This window comes from Culex pipiens, chromosome 2 (genome assembly GCF_016801865.2).
Source record: "Culex pipiens pallens isolate TS chromosome 2, TS_CPP_V2, whole genome shotgun sequence".
Lineage (NCBI taxonomy): Eukaryota > Metazoa > Arthropoda > Insecta > Diptera > Culicidae > Culex > Culex pipiens.
This window is the reverse complement of record NC_068938.1, coordinates 130838609-130855956: the sequence shown is the minus strand read 5'-3', so window position 1 is coordinate 130855956 and position 17348 is coordinate 130838609. Positions and strand designations below refer to the sequence as shown.

Below are 17348 nucleotides of genomic sequence, written 5' to 3'. Positions count from 1 at the left end.
AACACTGTAAATCAGACCTATAGTTGCTGAGATATCGACATTAGAAAATGGTGGGTTGTTTGGGTGAGACTTAGAAAACATCAATTTTCCTGTTTTTAAACACTTGCATGGCAATATCTCAGCAACTAAGGGTCGTATCAACAAAGTTCGAAAAAGCAAAATATAGAGAATTTTCTCAGCTTTCCAAAAATGTTTTTTTCAAATTGCTCACTTGTGCACTGCGATTATTTTCAAAAAAGTCACCTAAAAATGGATTTAACTTGAAAACGGTGCACTTTATCAAAATTTCACTACAGTACTTTTTGATTGCAAATTTGATTTAACATCGAAAAATGAAGTTGAAATTTTTTCACGACCGATATTTCGATTTTTTGAAAAAATCGGTATTGATTAAAAAATTCATAATTCGGTCAAAGATTTTTTGCACAACTTGAAAATTTCTGAAAAGTTGGCATTTGTGTCCTCTAAAACATATCAAAAATAAAAAAAATAAAAATAGTGTTTTTTTTTGCAAATCAAATTTAGTGACAAAAAGTTAAATAAAAAATCACCAAAAAAAAATTTACCGTGTATCATTTTTTTTTTTCAGTGTAGTCCATATCTATACCTACAACATTGCCGAAAACACCAAATCGATCAAAAAATTCCTCCAAAAGATACAGATTTTTTGAATTTTCATACATCATTTTTGTATGGACAGCTGCCAAATTTGCATGGAAAATTATATGGAGAATTTAATGATGCAAAATGGCTTTTTTGAGCATACCGAAGGCACCAAAAAAGTTTCAGTCGGATTAAAAAATACAAAAATTAAAATTCCAAAAAAATACCGACTTCGTGGAGAATTGCTCTTTAAATATTTAAAATACCTAAAATAATAAACATGCTTCAATACTTAAAAGACATAAAATACATAAAATACTTAAAATACGGGTAATTCTCCGCCAACTCACACAGCAGTTGCCCCGACCCCTCTTCGATTTGCGTGAAACTTTGTCCTAAGGGGTAACTTTTGTCCCTGATCACGAATCCGAGGTCCGTTTTTTGATATCTCGTGACGGAGGGGCGGTACGACCCCTTCCATTTTTGAACATGCGAAAAAAGAGGTGTTTTTCAATAATTTGCAGCCTGAAACGGTGATGAGATAGAAATTTGGTGTCAAAGGGACTTTTATGTAAAATTAGACGCCCGATTTGATGGCGTACTCAGAATTCCGAAAAAACGTATTTTTCATCGAAAAAAACACTAAAAAAGTTTTAAAAATTCTCCCATTTTTCGTTACTTGACTGTAAAAAATTTTGGAACATGTCATTTTATGGGAAATTTAATGTACTTTTCGAATCTACATTGTCCCAGAAGGGTCATTTTTTCATTTAGAACAAAATTTTTCATTTTAAAATTTCGTGTTTTTTCTAACTTTGCAGGGTTATTTTTTAGAGTGTAACAATGTTCTACAAAGTTGTAGAACAGACAATTACAAAAATTTTGATATATAGACATAAGGGGTTTGCTTATAAACATCACGAGTTATCGCGATTTTACGAAAAAAAGTTTTGAAAAAGTTGGTCGTCATCGATCATGGCCGTTCATGGTCACCCGCGACAGACACGGACGACGAAACAAAGAGAAACGCAAAAAGTAACTTTTTCAAAACTTTTTTTCGTAAAATCGCGATAACTCGTGATGTTTATAAGCAAACCCCTTATGTCTATATATCAAAATTTTTGTAATTGTCTGCTCTACAACTTTGTAGAACATTGTTACACTCTAAAAAATAACCCTGCAAAGTTAGAAAAAACACGAAATTTTAAAATGAAAAATTTTGTTCTAAATGAAAAAATGACCCTTCTGGGACAATGTAGATTCGAAAAGTACATTAAATTTCCCATAAAATGACATGTTCCAAAATTTTTTACAGTCGAGTAACGGAAAATGGGAGAATTTTTTAAACTTTTTTAGTGTTTTTTTCGATGAAAAATACGTTTTTTCGGAATTCTGAGTACGTCATCAAATCGGGCGTCTAATTTTACATAAAAGTCCCTTTGACACCAAATTTCTATCTCATCACCGTTTCAGGCTGCAAATTATTGAAAAACACCTCTTTTTTCGCATGTTCAAAAATGGAAGGGGTCGTACCGCCCCTCCGTCACGAGATATCAAAAAACGGACCTCGGATTCGTGATCAGGGACAAAAGTTACCCCTTAGGACAAAGTTTCACGCAAATCGAAGAGGGGTCGGGGCAACTTTTCCCGATTTCGTGTGAGTTGGTAGAGAATTACCCATACTTAAAATACTTAAAATAATAAAAATACTTAAAATATATTTTAAAAAAACTCTAGATTTTTAAGATACTTAAAATATGTAAACAAAAACTTAAAATACGTAAAAAACTTAAAATACTTAAAATACTTAAAAAAATAAATACTTAAACTACTTAAAATACTTAAAATACTTGAAAATACTTTTAATACTTAAAAAAACTTAAAAAACTGCAAATACTGAAAATACTTAAAATAATAAAAATACTTAAAATATATTAAACAAAAAACTTAAGATACTTAAGATACTTAAAACATGCAAAAAAAAAACTTTAAATACTTAAGATACTTGAAATACTTAAGATAATTAATATACTAAAAAAACTTCAAATACTTAACATAATTAAAAATACTTAAAATACTGAAATACTTAGGATAATTAAAATACTTAAAACACAAAAAACAACAGGGCTTACAGTTTCGGTGAGCGATCAGGATATCGTAAAACGGCGTGACTTTGATAACTGGGGTGACTTTGCGAGGTTTGCGATTTTTCCGCAAAATGAACAGTACAATTAAAATACGGGAATGGTATGAAATCATACTGACCCTGGTAGAAAAGTGTTCAAAGAAGAACTTTCAATAAAATTTTTAAAAGTTTAAAAAGTTAGTTAACTGGAGTAAAGAAAATGTTGATGAAAGTCATTATTTCAAACTTCTCAAAGTGTCATGAATTACTCAATGAACATGATTTTGAATCGGAAAACGGAATGCATTTTCGGATACTTTGGACAATTTTCCACTAGGAGAAGATTAAGAAAATTTGTAAATAATATATAATATGTGTTTTTGAAACACAATTAATAAAAATCCCCAAACTTATAGGCAATTTCAGTTGAATAAATTTTATGTAAAATGTAAAACTTGTGATTCGTGCTTCGAATTCAGTATAAAATGGAATTTAAATCGATAATTTTATTCAAAAATCTAGTTTTAGCAAATTTCAGGCAAAATTCCGACTTTTTAACAATTTTATCTGAAATTTTAATGTATTTTTTAAAAAGCATATAAACATTGATATTAAAAAAAAACTATATCAGCTACTTTAGTGATGGTCAATTTAACGTACATCTTAAATATGATTTGAACTTGTAAAACTATGCCTATCAAAGTCACCCCGGAAGTAAAACTAAGAATTTTATAACAATTTTTCTAAACACTATTGAAAAAACTTTTTTTTCCATCATAGTGCATGAACTTTTTGTGGCCTACCCTAATAAATACATGATTTAAAAATAATAATCTAGAGAAAATCCATACCTGTTGGAAAATATTCTAAAAACAAATTGAAATCCTATGAAAGTCACCCCGGTTTACGGTACGTTATTTTGACAATTTAGAAACAGGTGAAAAAAAAAAGAGAGAGAGAGAGAGAGAGAAAGTATTCTATTTCTAAGAAAATGGGAAATTTATTTGATATATGTTTGTGCCGATTTTACCATGACATAAAGTTTATGGATTTTTGGCACCCTAATTTTAATTTTAAAAGAACTTTTTTTTATGCATACAATGCTCATGTCAAGTTACTACTACTAATTGTCGATAACAAAAAAATCTTGAGATTTGCATATTTTAATATGTACGCTCATGCAAAATCTCTCCATTATAGAACCCGGATACTACCGGGACCTCGTGCAAGCTGCTTTGGCCATCCTCGCATAAGCAGCTCAAAAGTACAACAAAGAACATACCCGACCAGGTTAGGTAATCTGCCGGCCGGGACCAGCTTCCGAGATGGCGTATCGGAGGAAAGGTGGGGAAGACACTTTCTGCGGTGTGACTCGTCCAAATCTCAGACAAACGTCGGCAATCCCGCCGAGGAAACAAAGGAAAAACGGAACATGAATTACTAATCGCCGCCGGCTGAAAGTTTCTGGAAACTTCGGTCTGATACCCGATTCGGCTTGGGAACCTTTGTCTGCAAGAAGTGACACTTTTACGCAAATCAATCTGCCGATCAGCGCGGACGTGACGTGTTTTGACCAAATCTTAGAACGAATTTGAACGGGTCTCCCCGGTGACAAGTTGGACATTTAAATCGGCTAATTAAAGTGTATTCTCCATAATTATTAAGGCAAACTTTAGATGTTTTTCTATGGAAAGGTTAGGAACCAAAAACATTTCACACTTTGGAGTGTGGTATTTATTATTTAAACAAATTTAAAATGCATTTTGAGGAAAATTCATGGTACAAGAAAATATTACATCCAATGAAAAAATGTCATGAATTTTGATAAAATTTTGAATTTTTTTTACGAGCCACGGAAAAAACCTTTCAAATAATTTATTTTTTCCAGGAATGTTTTTATAACGTCAAATTGTTAAACTTTCAATCTCAGATCTCAGCGTTTAAAACAATTCTTCTGACAGAACCTACCTCAATCTTCAAGCCACCCATAATTATATTGTATTTAGAGTTCAACGGATCGTGCCGCTTGTCGTCTGACCACGTATGAAAATTAAATTATAATTGCTTCCTCCTTACGTCAAAAGCGCTAATAAAAGTCTAACCACCACGTGCTGGGCTCTCCGACCAGTTTAAAACCTGTAATTTATGACTTTTCTCGTGCAACTGGCCGCAGCGGTATGCAGAACAGAGCAAACACACTAAACACAGTCTCTCTAAACATTAGTCACAGTAAAAAAAATGTTACGTAATTTCCACATTTATGTTTATTATGCCTCAAAAAAACATTAATGATATTTTTAAAAGTTAGTTAAAGTCTTTTTACTGTGTACTTTTGACATATGACTCCGCTCCAAACAACAACAGAAAAAGCCATCAGGTCATAATGTACCCTAACGGCTCTTAGTTTTTGCCCCTTAAACACACACAAACACTCACACTTGACACGACTAGACTCAATTCCCTGAACCCCACCGGTTCAGCTAGAAGGGGTCAGCCGCGTATTAGCACCTGTGAAGCCCGGAAGCCGGAAGACCGCGCGGTGCATGCCTGGTGGTCAAACTTTTCCGGAACGGAACCAAACCGCTTCCGACCACCGCACGCGGGCTGCGGGGAAGCCACCTCTCCGGGGTAATTCCAGAAGCCTTTAATCACCGCACGATTATCTCCTTCCTTCTGGCGCCAGTGCACTGGGGTGCCTAAACCCATTGGCCACGTGGTAAACCGCGCGCGTGGCCACTACCGGCAAGCGGAGGCAAATAATACCCGTGGCGAAAGATTAATGCCCCATGATAAACAGCAACTTCCTGATGGCAGCGGCATTATGCACCGCATGGTCAAGATCCCGTTGGTGATGACCACATCTTTATTAAGTTCTTTCATTGTCCTTTTTTTAAATGCAACGGCGAGTCTTCACCGCAAGTCCTTTAAATGATTTTTAAACAAAATCGCCGAATATTTATTTACTGAATGATTCAAAATTTATAGTTGAATGATTTAGCAGCAAATCAATAAATTTTCCTAAACGTATCGAAAATTTTACGGGAAAAGTCTGAAAAAATCGGGTTTCAACTTCTCGTACCTATTTACATGATTTCTATTTTTAAAAAAAATATAAAGATCATATCACGTCACCTGAATACACTACATATAAAACTCGACTTTCACAGACTTAACCCAAGCTTAGAAAAATAATGTAAAATCCTAAGTTTGGTGTCGATTTGAACATTCTTGATAGTTTGGCACTCTTTATATAAAAGTTGCAGATATTCTAAATGAAAAAATCTTCTCTCCTCTTTCTCCCAGGAAAAATTGCTCAGCAAACTCGAGGAGAGCGAACTGGAAGCTCCCACGTCGCAGGAGGATGAGTGCGTCATCTGCATCAATGCACGGGCCACAATGCAGACTTCACCCTGCGGCCACAGGGTCGTTTGCCGGCGCTGCTTTGTCAAGACGATCCAGAGTGCGGTCGCGCAACGCCTACTGCCCCTGCGATGCGTCATCTGCCGGTAAGTAGCCAAACCAGAGTGTTTGTGTGATCCCGTAATGCCGCAACTCCAACGTTCTCCCTCAGGGCACGAATCAACCGTCTTACCTCGGGATCCACCACGTGGAGGTTACAGGGATCCGCCAGCAGCTACTCCATGGGCAGCAAAAGCTGGAGCGTGCCCGGTTCGGCCAGTTCGTACAGCGTGGACGCGGCCGCCGTCCGGGTCACCCAGTCCGCCAGTCTGTACTCGATGAGTTCCGGCTCGTCGTGCATTTCCGGCATTTCGAGCGCGTCCGGGACGTCGGGCATGTCTTCCTCGTCGTCGAACAGTGGCATCGGTGGCACTGACTGCAGTGTCGCATCGACGTCGTCGGCGTCTTCGTCAACGCTTCACCACCACCACCATCATCACCACGCTGGCGGAAGTGGAGCTGGCCACAAGCACAGCAATGGTACCTGTTCGAGCGGGTGTCTGGGGGCGATTCCGCGGAACCCGGCCTACCAGCATCACCACAAGAAAGGACAATACTACGCTAAGGTGGGAGTGGCTTGGCGTTGCGCATCTTATGGATGGTGTGTTTACTAATTGGGTGGTTGTGTTGATCGCTGTCCGGTGATGGCCATATGCGTGGGTACGCCATTGGTGCGTTGGGTTTTGGACATTCGAGTATGTGGTCGCAGGCAACGGACTTACGGGTGACAGGGGATTGGGTGGTGGGGGGGTTGATTTGGTTTACGGGTGAGATTGCGCGTTGGGTTTTTAGTTTGTAGTTTTTAGTTTTTAGTTTTTAGTTTTTAGTTTTTAGTTTTTAGTTTTTAGTTTTTAGTTTTTAGTTTTTAGTTTTTAGTTTTTAGTTTTTAGTTTTTAGTTTTTAGTTTTTAGTTTTTAGGTTTTTAGTTTTTAGTTTTTAGTTTTTAGTTTTTAGTTTTTAGTTTTTAGTTTTTAGTTTTTAGTTTTTAGTTTTTAGTTTTTAGTTTTTAGTTTTTAGTTTTTAGTTTTTAGATTTTAGTTTTTAGTTTTTAGTTTTTAGTTTTTAGTTTTTAGTTTTTAGTTTTTTAGTTTTTAGTTTTTAGTTTTTAGTTTTTAGTTTTTAGTTTTTAGTTTTTAGTTTTTAGTTTTTAGTTTTTAGTTTTTAGTTTTTAGTTTTTAGTTTTTAGTTTTTAGTTTTTAGTTTTTAGTTTTTAGTTTTTAGTTTTTAGTTTTAGTTTTTAGTTTTTAGTTTTTAGTTTTTAGTTTTTTAGTTTTTAGTTTTAGTTTTTAGTTTTTAGTTTTTAGTTTTTAGTTTTTAGTTTTTAGTTTTTAGTTTTTAGTTTTTAGTTTTTAGTTTTTAGTTTTTAGTTTTAGTTTTTAGTTTTTAGTTTTTAGTTTTTAGTTTTTAGTTTTTAGTTTTTAGTTTTTAGTTTTTAGTTTTTAGTTTTTAGTTTTTAGTTTTTAGTTTTTAGTTTTTAGTTTTTTAGTTTTTTAGTTTTTAGTTTTTAGTTTTTAGTTTTTAGTTTTAGTTTTTAGTTTTTAGTTTTTAGTTTTTAGTTTTTAGTTTTTTAGTTTTTAGTTTTTAGTTTTTAGTTTTTAGTTTTTAGTTTTTTTAGTTTTTAGTTTTTAGTTTTTAGTTTTTAGTTTTTAGTTTTTAGTTTTTTAGTTTTTAGTTTTTAGTTTTTAGTTTTTAGTTTTTAGTTTTTAGTTTTAGTTTTTAGTTTTTAGTTTTTTAGTTTTTAGTTTTTAGTTTTTAGTTTTTAGTTTTTAGTTTTTTAGTTTTTAGTTTTTAGTTTTTAGTTTTTAGTTTTTAGTTTTTAGTTTTTAGTTTTTAGTTTTTAGTTTTTAGTTTTTAGTTTTTAGTTTTTAGTTTTTAGTTTTTAGTTTTTAGTTTTTAGTTTTTAGTTTTTAGTTTTTAGTTTTTAGTTTTTAGTTTTTAGTTTTTAGTTTTAGTTTTTAGTTTTTAGTTTTTAGTTTTTAGTTTTTAGTTTTTAGTTTTTAGTTTTTTAGTTTTTAGTTTTTAGTTTTTAGTTTTTTAGTTTTTAGTTTTTAGTTTTTAGTTTTTAGTTTTTAGTTTTTAGTTTTTTAGTTTTTAGTTTTTAGTTTTTAGTTTTTAGTTTTTAGTTTTTTAGTTTTTAGTTTTTAGTTTTTAGTTTTTAGTTTTTAGTTTTTAGTTTTTAGTTTTTAGTTTTTAGTTTTTTAGTTTTTAGTTTTTAGTTTTTAGTTTTTAGTTTTTAGTTTTTAGTTTTTAGTTTTTTAGTTTTTAGTTTTTAGTTTTTAGTTTTTAGTTTTTAGTTTTTAGTTTTTAGTTTTTAGTTTTTAGTTTTTAGTTTTTAGTTTTTAGTTTTTAGTTTTTAGTTTTTAGTTTTTAGTTTTTAGTTTTTAGTTTTTAGTTTTTAGTTTTTTAGTTTTTAGTTTTTAGTTTTTAGTTTTTAGTTTTTAGTTTTTAGTTTTTAGTTTTTAGTTTTTAGTTTTTAGTTTTTAGTTTTTAGTTTTTAGTTTTTAGTTTTTAGTTTTTAGTTTTTAGTTTTTTAGTTTTTAGTTTTTAGTTTTTAGTTTTTAGTTTTTTAGTTTTTTGTTTTTAGTTTTTAGTTTTTAGTTTTTAGTTTTTAGTTTTTAGTTTTTAGTTTTTAGTTTTTAGTTTTTAGTTTTTAGTTTTTAGTTTTTAGTTTTGAGTTTTTAGTTTTTAGTTTTTAGTTTTTAGTTTTTAGTTTTTAGTTTTTAGTTTTTAGTTTTTAGTTTTTAGTTTTTAGTTTTTAGTTTTTAGTTTTTAGTTTTTAGTTTTTAGTTTTTAGTTTTTAGTTTTTAGTTTTTAGTTTTTAGTTTTTAGTTTTTAGTTTTTAGTTTTTAGTTTTTAGTTTTTAGTTTTTAGTTTTTAGTTTTTAGTTTTTAGTTTTTAGTTTTTAGTTTTTAGTTTTTAGTTTTTAGTTTTTAGTTTTTAGTTTTTAGTTTTTAGTTTTTAGTTTTTAATTTTTAGTTTTTTCGTTTTTAGTTTTTAGTTTTTAGTTTTTAGTTTTTAGTTTTTAGTTTTTAGTTTTTAGTTTTTAGTTTTTAGTTTTTAGTTTTTAGTTTTTAGTTTTTAGTTTTTAGTTTTTAGTTTTTAGTTTTTAGTTTTTAGTTTTTAGTTTTTAGTTTTTTTAGTTTTTAGTTTTTAGTTTTTAGTTTTTAGTTTTTAGTTTTTAGTTTTTAGTTTTTAGTTTTTAGTTTTTAGTTTTTAGTTTTTGTTTTAGTTTTTAGTTTTTAGTTTTTAGTTTTTAGTTTTTAGTTTTTAGTTTTTAGTTTTTAGTTTTTAGTTTTTAGTTTTAGTTTTTAGTTTTTAGTTTTTAGTTTTTAGTTTTTAGTTTTAGTTTTTAGTTTTTAGTTTTTTAGTTTTTAGTTTTTAGTTTTTAGTTTTTAGTTTTTAGTTTTTAGTTTTTAGTTTTTAGTTTTTAGTTTTTAGTTTTTAGTTTTTAGTTTTTAGTTTTTAGTTTTTAGTTTTTAGTTTTTAGTTTTTTTAGTTTTTAGTTTTTAGTTTTTAGTTTATAGTTTTTAGTTTTTAGTTTTTAGTTTTTAGTTTTTAGTTTTTAGTTTTTAGTTTTTAGTTTTTAGTTTTTAGTTTTTAGTTTTTAGTTTTTAGTTTTTAGTTTTTAGTTTTTAGTTTTTAGTTTTTAGTTTTTAGTTTTTTAGTTTTTAGTTTTTAGTTTTTAGTTTTTAGTTTTTAGTTTTTAGTTTTTTAGTTTTTAGTTTTTAGTTTTTAGTTTTTAGTTTTTAGTTTTTAGTTTTTAGTTTTTAGTTTTTAGTTTTTAGTTTTTAGTTTTTAGTTTTTAGTTTTTAGTTTTTAGTTTTTCGTTTTTAGTTTTTAGTTTTTAGTTTTTAGTTTTTAGTTTTTAGTTTTTAGTTTTTAGTTTTTAGTTTTTAGTTTTTAGTTTTTAGTTTTTAGTTTTTAGTTTTTAGTTTTTAGTTTTTAGTTTTTAGTTTTTAGTTTTTAGTTTTTAGTTTTTAGTTTTTAGTTTTTAGTAAAACTAAAACAAAAACTAAAAATAAAAAAACTAAAAACTAAAAATCTAAAAACTAAAAACTAAAAACTAAAAACTAAAAACTAAAAACTAAAAACTAAAAACTAAAAACTAAAAACTAAAAACTAAAAACTAAAAACTAAAAACTAAAAACTAAAAACTAAAAACTTCAAATTAAACTAAAACCAAACCCCTAACCCCACACACACTCCCCCCACCCCACAACACTAACACAACCCCCACCCACCCACCCCCACCCCCACCCCCACCCCACCCCACCCCCTCACACCACCCCCCCCCCACCCCCTACCACCCACCCCCACCCCACCCCCACCCCCACCCCCACCCCCACCCCCACCCCCCACCCCCCACCCCACCCCACCCACCCCCACCCCCCCACCCCCACCCCACACCCCACACCCCCCACCCCCCCACCCCACCCCCCCACCCCACCCCACCCCCACCCCCCACCCCCACCCCCCACCCCACCCCCACCCACCACCCCCACCCCCACCCCCACCCCACCCCCACCCCACCCCCCCAACCCCACCCCACCCCCACCCCCCCCCCCACCCCCCCACCCCCACCCCACCCACCCCACCCCACCACCCCCCCACCCCCCAACCCCCCACCCCCACCCCCCACCCCCCCCACCCCACCCACCCCCCACCCCACCCCACCCCACCCCACCCACCCCCACCACCCCCACCCCCACCCCCACCCCCACCACCCCCACCACCCACCCCACCCCACCCCCACCCCACCCCCACCCCCACCCCCCACCCCACACCCCCACCCCACCCCACCCACCCCACCCCACCCCCCACCACCCCACCCCCACCCCACCCCCCCCACCCCCCACCCCCACCCCACCCCCACCCCCACCCCCACCCACACCCCACCCCACCCCCCACCCCACCCCACCCCCCACCAACCCAACCCCCCACCCCCACCCCACCCCACCCACCACCCCACCCCCACCCCCCACCCCCCCCCACCCCCAACCCCCACCACCACCCCCCACACCCCCACCCCCACCCCACCAACCCCCACCCCCACCCCCACCCCAACCCCCACCCCCCACCCCCCCCACCCCCCCCCCCCACCACCACACCCCACCCCACCACCCCACCCCACACCCCCACACCCCACCCCCACCACCCACCCCCACCCACCCCACCCCACCCCACCCCCCACCCCAACCCCCCCACCCCACACCACCCACCCCCCCCCCCCCCCCCCCCCACCCCCACCCCACCACCACCCCCACCCCACACCCCCACACCCACACCCCACCCCCCACCCCACCCACCCCCCACCACCACCCCACCCCACCCCCACCCCCAACCCCCACCCCCCCAACCCCCCACCCCCCCACACCCCACCCCACCCCCCACCCACCCACCCCCACCCCCCACCCCCCCCACCACCCACCCCCCACCACCCCACCCCCACCCCACCACCACCCACCCCCCACCCCCACCCCCACACCCACCCCCACCCCCACCCCCCACCCCCCAACCCCACCCCACCACCCACCCACCACCCCACCCACCACCACCCCCCACCACACCCCACCCCACCCCACCCCCACCCCACCACCCCCACCCCCCCCCCACCCCCCCCCCCCCACCCCCCACCCCCCCACCCCACCCCCCCCACCACCCCCCACCACCCACCCCCCCCACCCCCACCCCACCACCCCCACCCCCACCCCACCCCACCCCACCCCACCCCCAACCCCACCCCCCACCCCCCACCCCCACCCCCCCCACCCCACCCACCCACCCCCACCCCCACCCCCCACCCCCCACCCCCACCCCCCCACCCCCCCACCCCCACCCCCCCACCCCCACCCCCACCCCCACCCCCCCACCCCCACCCCCCCACCCCACCCCCACCCCACCCCCCCCCCCACCACCCCCACCCCCACCCCCACCCCCCACCCACACCCCCACCCCCACCCCCACCCCCCCCCACCCAACCCCACACCCCCCCCCCCCCCACCCCCCCCCCCCCCACCCCCCCCACCCCACCCAACCCCACCCCCACCCCACACCCCACCCCCAACCCCACCCACCCCCACCCCCCACCCCCACCCCACACCCCCCACCCCCACCCCCACCCCCACCCCCCCCACCACACCCACCACCCACCCCCCCCCACCCCCCACCCCCACACCCCCAACACCCACCACCCACCCCCCACCCACCCCCCCACCCCCCCCCACCCCCCCCCCCCCCCACCCCCACCCCCCCCACCCCCCCCCCCCCCCCCCCCCCCACACCCCCCCACCCCCCCCCGCCACCCCGCCCCCCACCCCCACCCCAACCCCCCACCCCACCCCACCCCCCACCCAACCACCCACACCCCCACACACCCACCCCCACCCCCACCCCCACCCCCACCCCACCCCAACCCCCACCCACCCCACCCCCCACCCACCACCCCCACCCCAACCCCCACCCACCCCACCCCACCACCCCACCCCCACCCCCCACCCACCCACCCACCCCACACCCCCACCCCACCCCCACCCCCCACAAACACCCCAAACCCAAAAAACAAAAAACACAAAAAACACACCACAACCCAAAACACCCCATATCCAACAATCCACTCACCCAACACCCCCTACCACCCACTACCATAATCAACAACCAACAATTCAACAAACCAATCATCAAAAACCACATACAAACAAATAACCAAACTTACCATACACAAAAACACTATAAATTTCCCTCAACCCCATACACCCCCCCCACCCATAACCAACTCCCATACCTATACAATCTCACATATCTATCCTTCCACTCTCATTTACAAAAAACACACCTACTCTAACAAACCCCCCCACCCCCTAAAAAACCTCACATCTAACAAACCCAAACCCCTAAAAATCCACCCCATCCAAAATAATACAAAACCCCCTCCTCAAAAAACCTCTCCAAATAATCCCCATTACCCCCCCTTACCCTCCCAAAATCCTCAAATTACTAACTACTTATCCTTAAATCCTACCCTTACCCTTCCCCTCCCCCTCCCCCTACAAATCTTAATCAAATCAAATCCATATCTTACCCACACCCAACAATTCCCCCTAAACTTATAAAACACTCCCATAATCCCTTCACAAACATACATCTAAATCTATCTCCCCTCTACCCTTACTCCCAATACTATCAACTAACTCAAATTCCTCAAACTCCTCCCATCCTCCAATCCTTCCCAATCCAAATCCTTAAATAACTAATTACTCCTCTTCTCCATACTAATAATCTTCCAAAACCCTCACCCCCCAAAATAATTAACAAATCCCCCCCCCCCCCCAAAACCTACATCTCCCTCCATACTACCAACCTTCTTACATCCCTTACAACCCTCAATACTTATTCATCTCACCCCCCTCCAACCTTATAATAATTCAAATCCACCCTACCACCCCATCCTCCCCCACCCCTTTCCACAAAACTAAATTAAATCAACCCCAAAACAATCAACAAACCCCTCCCATCCCACCCCCAAATCCCAAAATTCCCCTAACTAAAAATAACATACTTTACCCTATTTCTCAAAACCTCCCCATTCTTACCATTCCTCCAATCCCTATCTTTAATCTTCAACTTACCTTACATCACAATCTCCATTAACCCCCATCATTAAATCTTTTCAAAAACCTCCCTTCCCAATACTATCCCTCCTACCCCCAAACCCATATCCCAATATTATTCCCACCCCCACCCAAAATTTCAATCCACCTCCCCCTTAAAATTCAAATATACCTCACCTCTCCCACCCCCTCCCAAAAACCCCTACTTAATACCATCACAAACCCACCCCTAATATATAACCACTCCCCAAACTCCCACCACTATTCCCTAACTTACCCCCCATTCAAAAACATCACCTACTAAACTTTAACCACCCTCCAAAACCCACAACCCCAAAATCCCAATTTCTTACCACCCAAACAAATCCCCAAAAAATATTCCCTAAATTTCAAAATCAACTTCTCATAACTAAATCCCCCCATCAAAAAATCCCCCACCATAAATTAAATCAACCCCCCATCTACCATCACCACCATCATTCCTCCACCTCAATTCAACCCCAAATCTCCATCATAATAAAACCATCCTAAACCACCATTCAACCTACCAACCACCACAACATCCAAAACCATCACTCACAAACCCCTCTCCCTCCCCATCCAAAAACCCAAAAACCTCTAACACCTATCATAATATAACACCCTCCCCCAAAAACCCCCATTCCAACAAATCCCCTATCACTCAACACCCTAACACCCCACCCCTCCATCCACTCCCATTCTTATTCTAATCCCACTAACACCCTACTACATCCAACACTCCTAACTATCAAACCTAACCCCTAACAATCCCTAAATTTCAATCCCAATCCCAACAAAATTTCCCCAACATCAATCCTATCACAAATCCAACCCATCCATTTTCCCCACCCCAACAAACCCTTTTCAAATCCACCCAACACTTCACTCACACTCAAAAATCACACTTATCAAAACCATCCCCCCCCCAAATTCCACCAACCCCTACCCAACCCATTACCCCAAACAACCTCTCAATCCAAATTACAAACAACTTAAAACACCTCCATTTCCCCAATAAAAAACATAACTCCCACCACCCCCAATCAAATTAAAATCCCCACCCCTACCTACAATATTACAAACTATCACCATATCAAAATCAAATCACCCAACCCTACCCAAAAACCAAAACCATCCTCCTAACCCTCCCCACTAACATATAAACCAACCCCCCTCACCAATTTCCTTACACTCCACACAATCTCCACCAAACCCACATCAAAATAAAACTCCCCCCCTCATCACAATCAACCTCAATTCCACAAACCACCATCCCAAAATTCATCACTTCCACAATCACAACACCCTACCCTACCCCAAATCAACACCCAACAATCATCCTCACAACTCAAATCAACTACATCCCCCATAACTCTCCTCCCTACACCCTAAACTATCACATCCATCCTCTCCAACCCCCTCAAATCCCCCTTAACAATCCCCTCAACCACACATCTCCCATCCCCTAACTCCCTCTCATACTCCCCCAACCCCCAACAACCCCCCAAAAATTCCCCAAACCCTTAACAACCTCCCCACCCCCCCCCACCAACAAACCCCTCATTATCACCACAACACAACCCACCATTTTCCCCTACCCCCCCAATCACCTCCTAAATCTCTATCACACCAAACCCAATCCATAAAATCTACACAATCCCACCCCAAACCCACTCCAAACCTCCACAATAATCCCCTCCAAAACACCTCATCCTAAAAACCACCTTCACATCCATCCCACCCCAACAACACCCCCCAAACCCCCACATCCCTCCATTATCTTCATTCCAAAAAACCAAAACCAACCCCCCAACCCTCCTCCCCAAACCTAATCAATTACCCCAAAACCCCCCATAAAATCAAATTCACAAAACCCTACTAATTCCCCCATCCCCTACAACTCAAAATCCCCTTCACCCCCACATCATCCTCACCTCACACTTCCCAACTAAATCAAACCAACAACTACCCAACAACTCCCTCCACCAACAACACTCCATCATCCTCCCAACCATCCCCAACCCAAAACTATCATCTCCTAAATTCAAATCAATTTCAACCCACACACTAATAATCTCTAAACCCCAAACCAACTCCTCCCCCAATCTTTACAAACCATTCTATAAAACTCCACTCCCCTCAAATCCTATAAATTCACCCTTAAATCAATCTCCCAATCCCCTTAAACCAAAACTCAAACACATATCCCCAACAACCCCCAACAAATCTTCATACAATCTTACATAACACTCCACTCCCAATCACCCACATACTATCATTCTAACCCTTCCTCAAAATTTACCCAAAACACCCACAAAAACAACATCAATCATCAAATCCCTTCATACTCCCACCAAAAATATCATCACCCTCAACTCCCTTCTCCTAATATACACCCCTCCTCAACCCCCCCTCAATTCACAAAACCAAAACAAATCCCTCCATTCCCCAACACCCCATCATCCCCCCACCCAACAACAAAACCACCCCCCCCCTTTATCAAAAAACCCCCCCCTACACCAACACCCTCATCCATCTTACCCAAACCCTATTTCTTCACCTATCCCACACAATTCAATAAAATCCCCCCCAACAACCCTTCACCCAATCCCTACACTTAACCCATACCCCCACACAACCCATAAATACACCAACACCCCTTCCAAACTCCAAATAACCTCCACCCATAACCAAACACCCCCCAAAACTCCATCCATCAAACATCATATCTCAATTCCCTCATAATAACCCCTTCCTCCCCCCAACTCTTCAACTCCCCCCCCAACATACAATCAAATACCAACTCCCATTTAAGCCCATTTCAACAACTCCAAACTCCTAATATTACACAAGGTGATTTACATACCAAACCTCACCTATTAATCAAAACTACCACCAAAAATCACTTTATCCGCATCATTTCACTACTTAAACTCTAAACATTAATATTTCTTATCACCTAAACCTATAATACACATACTTCTTCCTCCTAATTCAATATTACACGCTCCCTCACCCCAAAACATCCACCTCAAATTATTACTACAAACCATCTTATCCCATACACTAAATTGAATTTTATCACCCACAACTTAAAACATAATTACTTAACAATTAAACTACCAATTCACCCACACTCCCAACCCCCCCCACCACCCACTCCACACCTTAAATTACTACAAACACACAAGTATAAAGTAAAATCAAATCCCACCCCCCCAACCTCCCTCCTTATATTTAATTGTTAGATTTTATGAATTCATTTTATCAAATAAAACCTCCAATCCAACTATATTCTAATTATCAAATAAACAAACATCCCAAACTCCACAATAACCACATACCACCACAACCACCCATCATCACCACACATCTGCATCATCACCAATACATTCCCAACCTGTTTATTCATACAAACAATCTTAAAAAATATTTAAAAAACTTTTTTTTAATTTCAAATCATTTTTCCAAAAAAATGTTGTTGTTAAAAAGTGTACAAAAATCTCACAGAAACCAGCAAAAAAAGTCTGCTT

The 17348-nt window shown here is 39.8% G+C and overlaps 1 protein-coding gene across 1 annotated transcript in view; it reads left to right on the top strand.

Annotated features, from left to right (window-relative positions):
• The window catches only part of LOC120415278 (myotubularin-related protein DDB_G0290005), a 144067-nt gene that overhangs the window by 124299 nt on the left and 2420 nt on the right, over window positions 1-17348 (top strand). The window contains exons 3-4 of the mRNA XM_039576749.2: window positions 6032-6234; window positions 6300-6753. Of these exons, the coding sequence (XP_039432683.1) occupies window positions 6032-6234; window positions 6300-6753 (657 nt within the window). The remainder of the gene's footprint in view (window positions 1-6031; window positions 6235-6299; window positions 6754-17348) is intronic.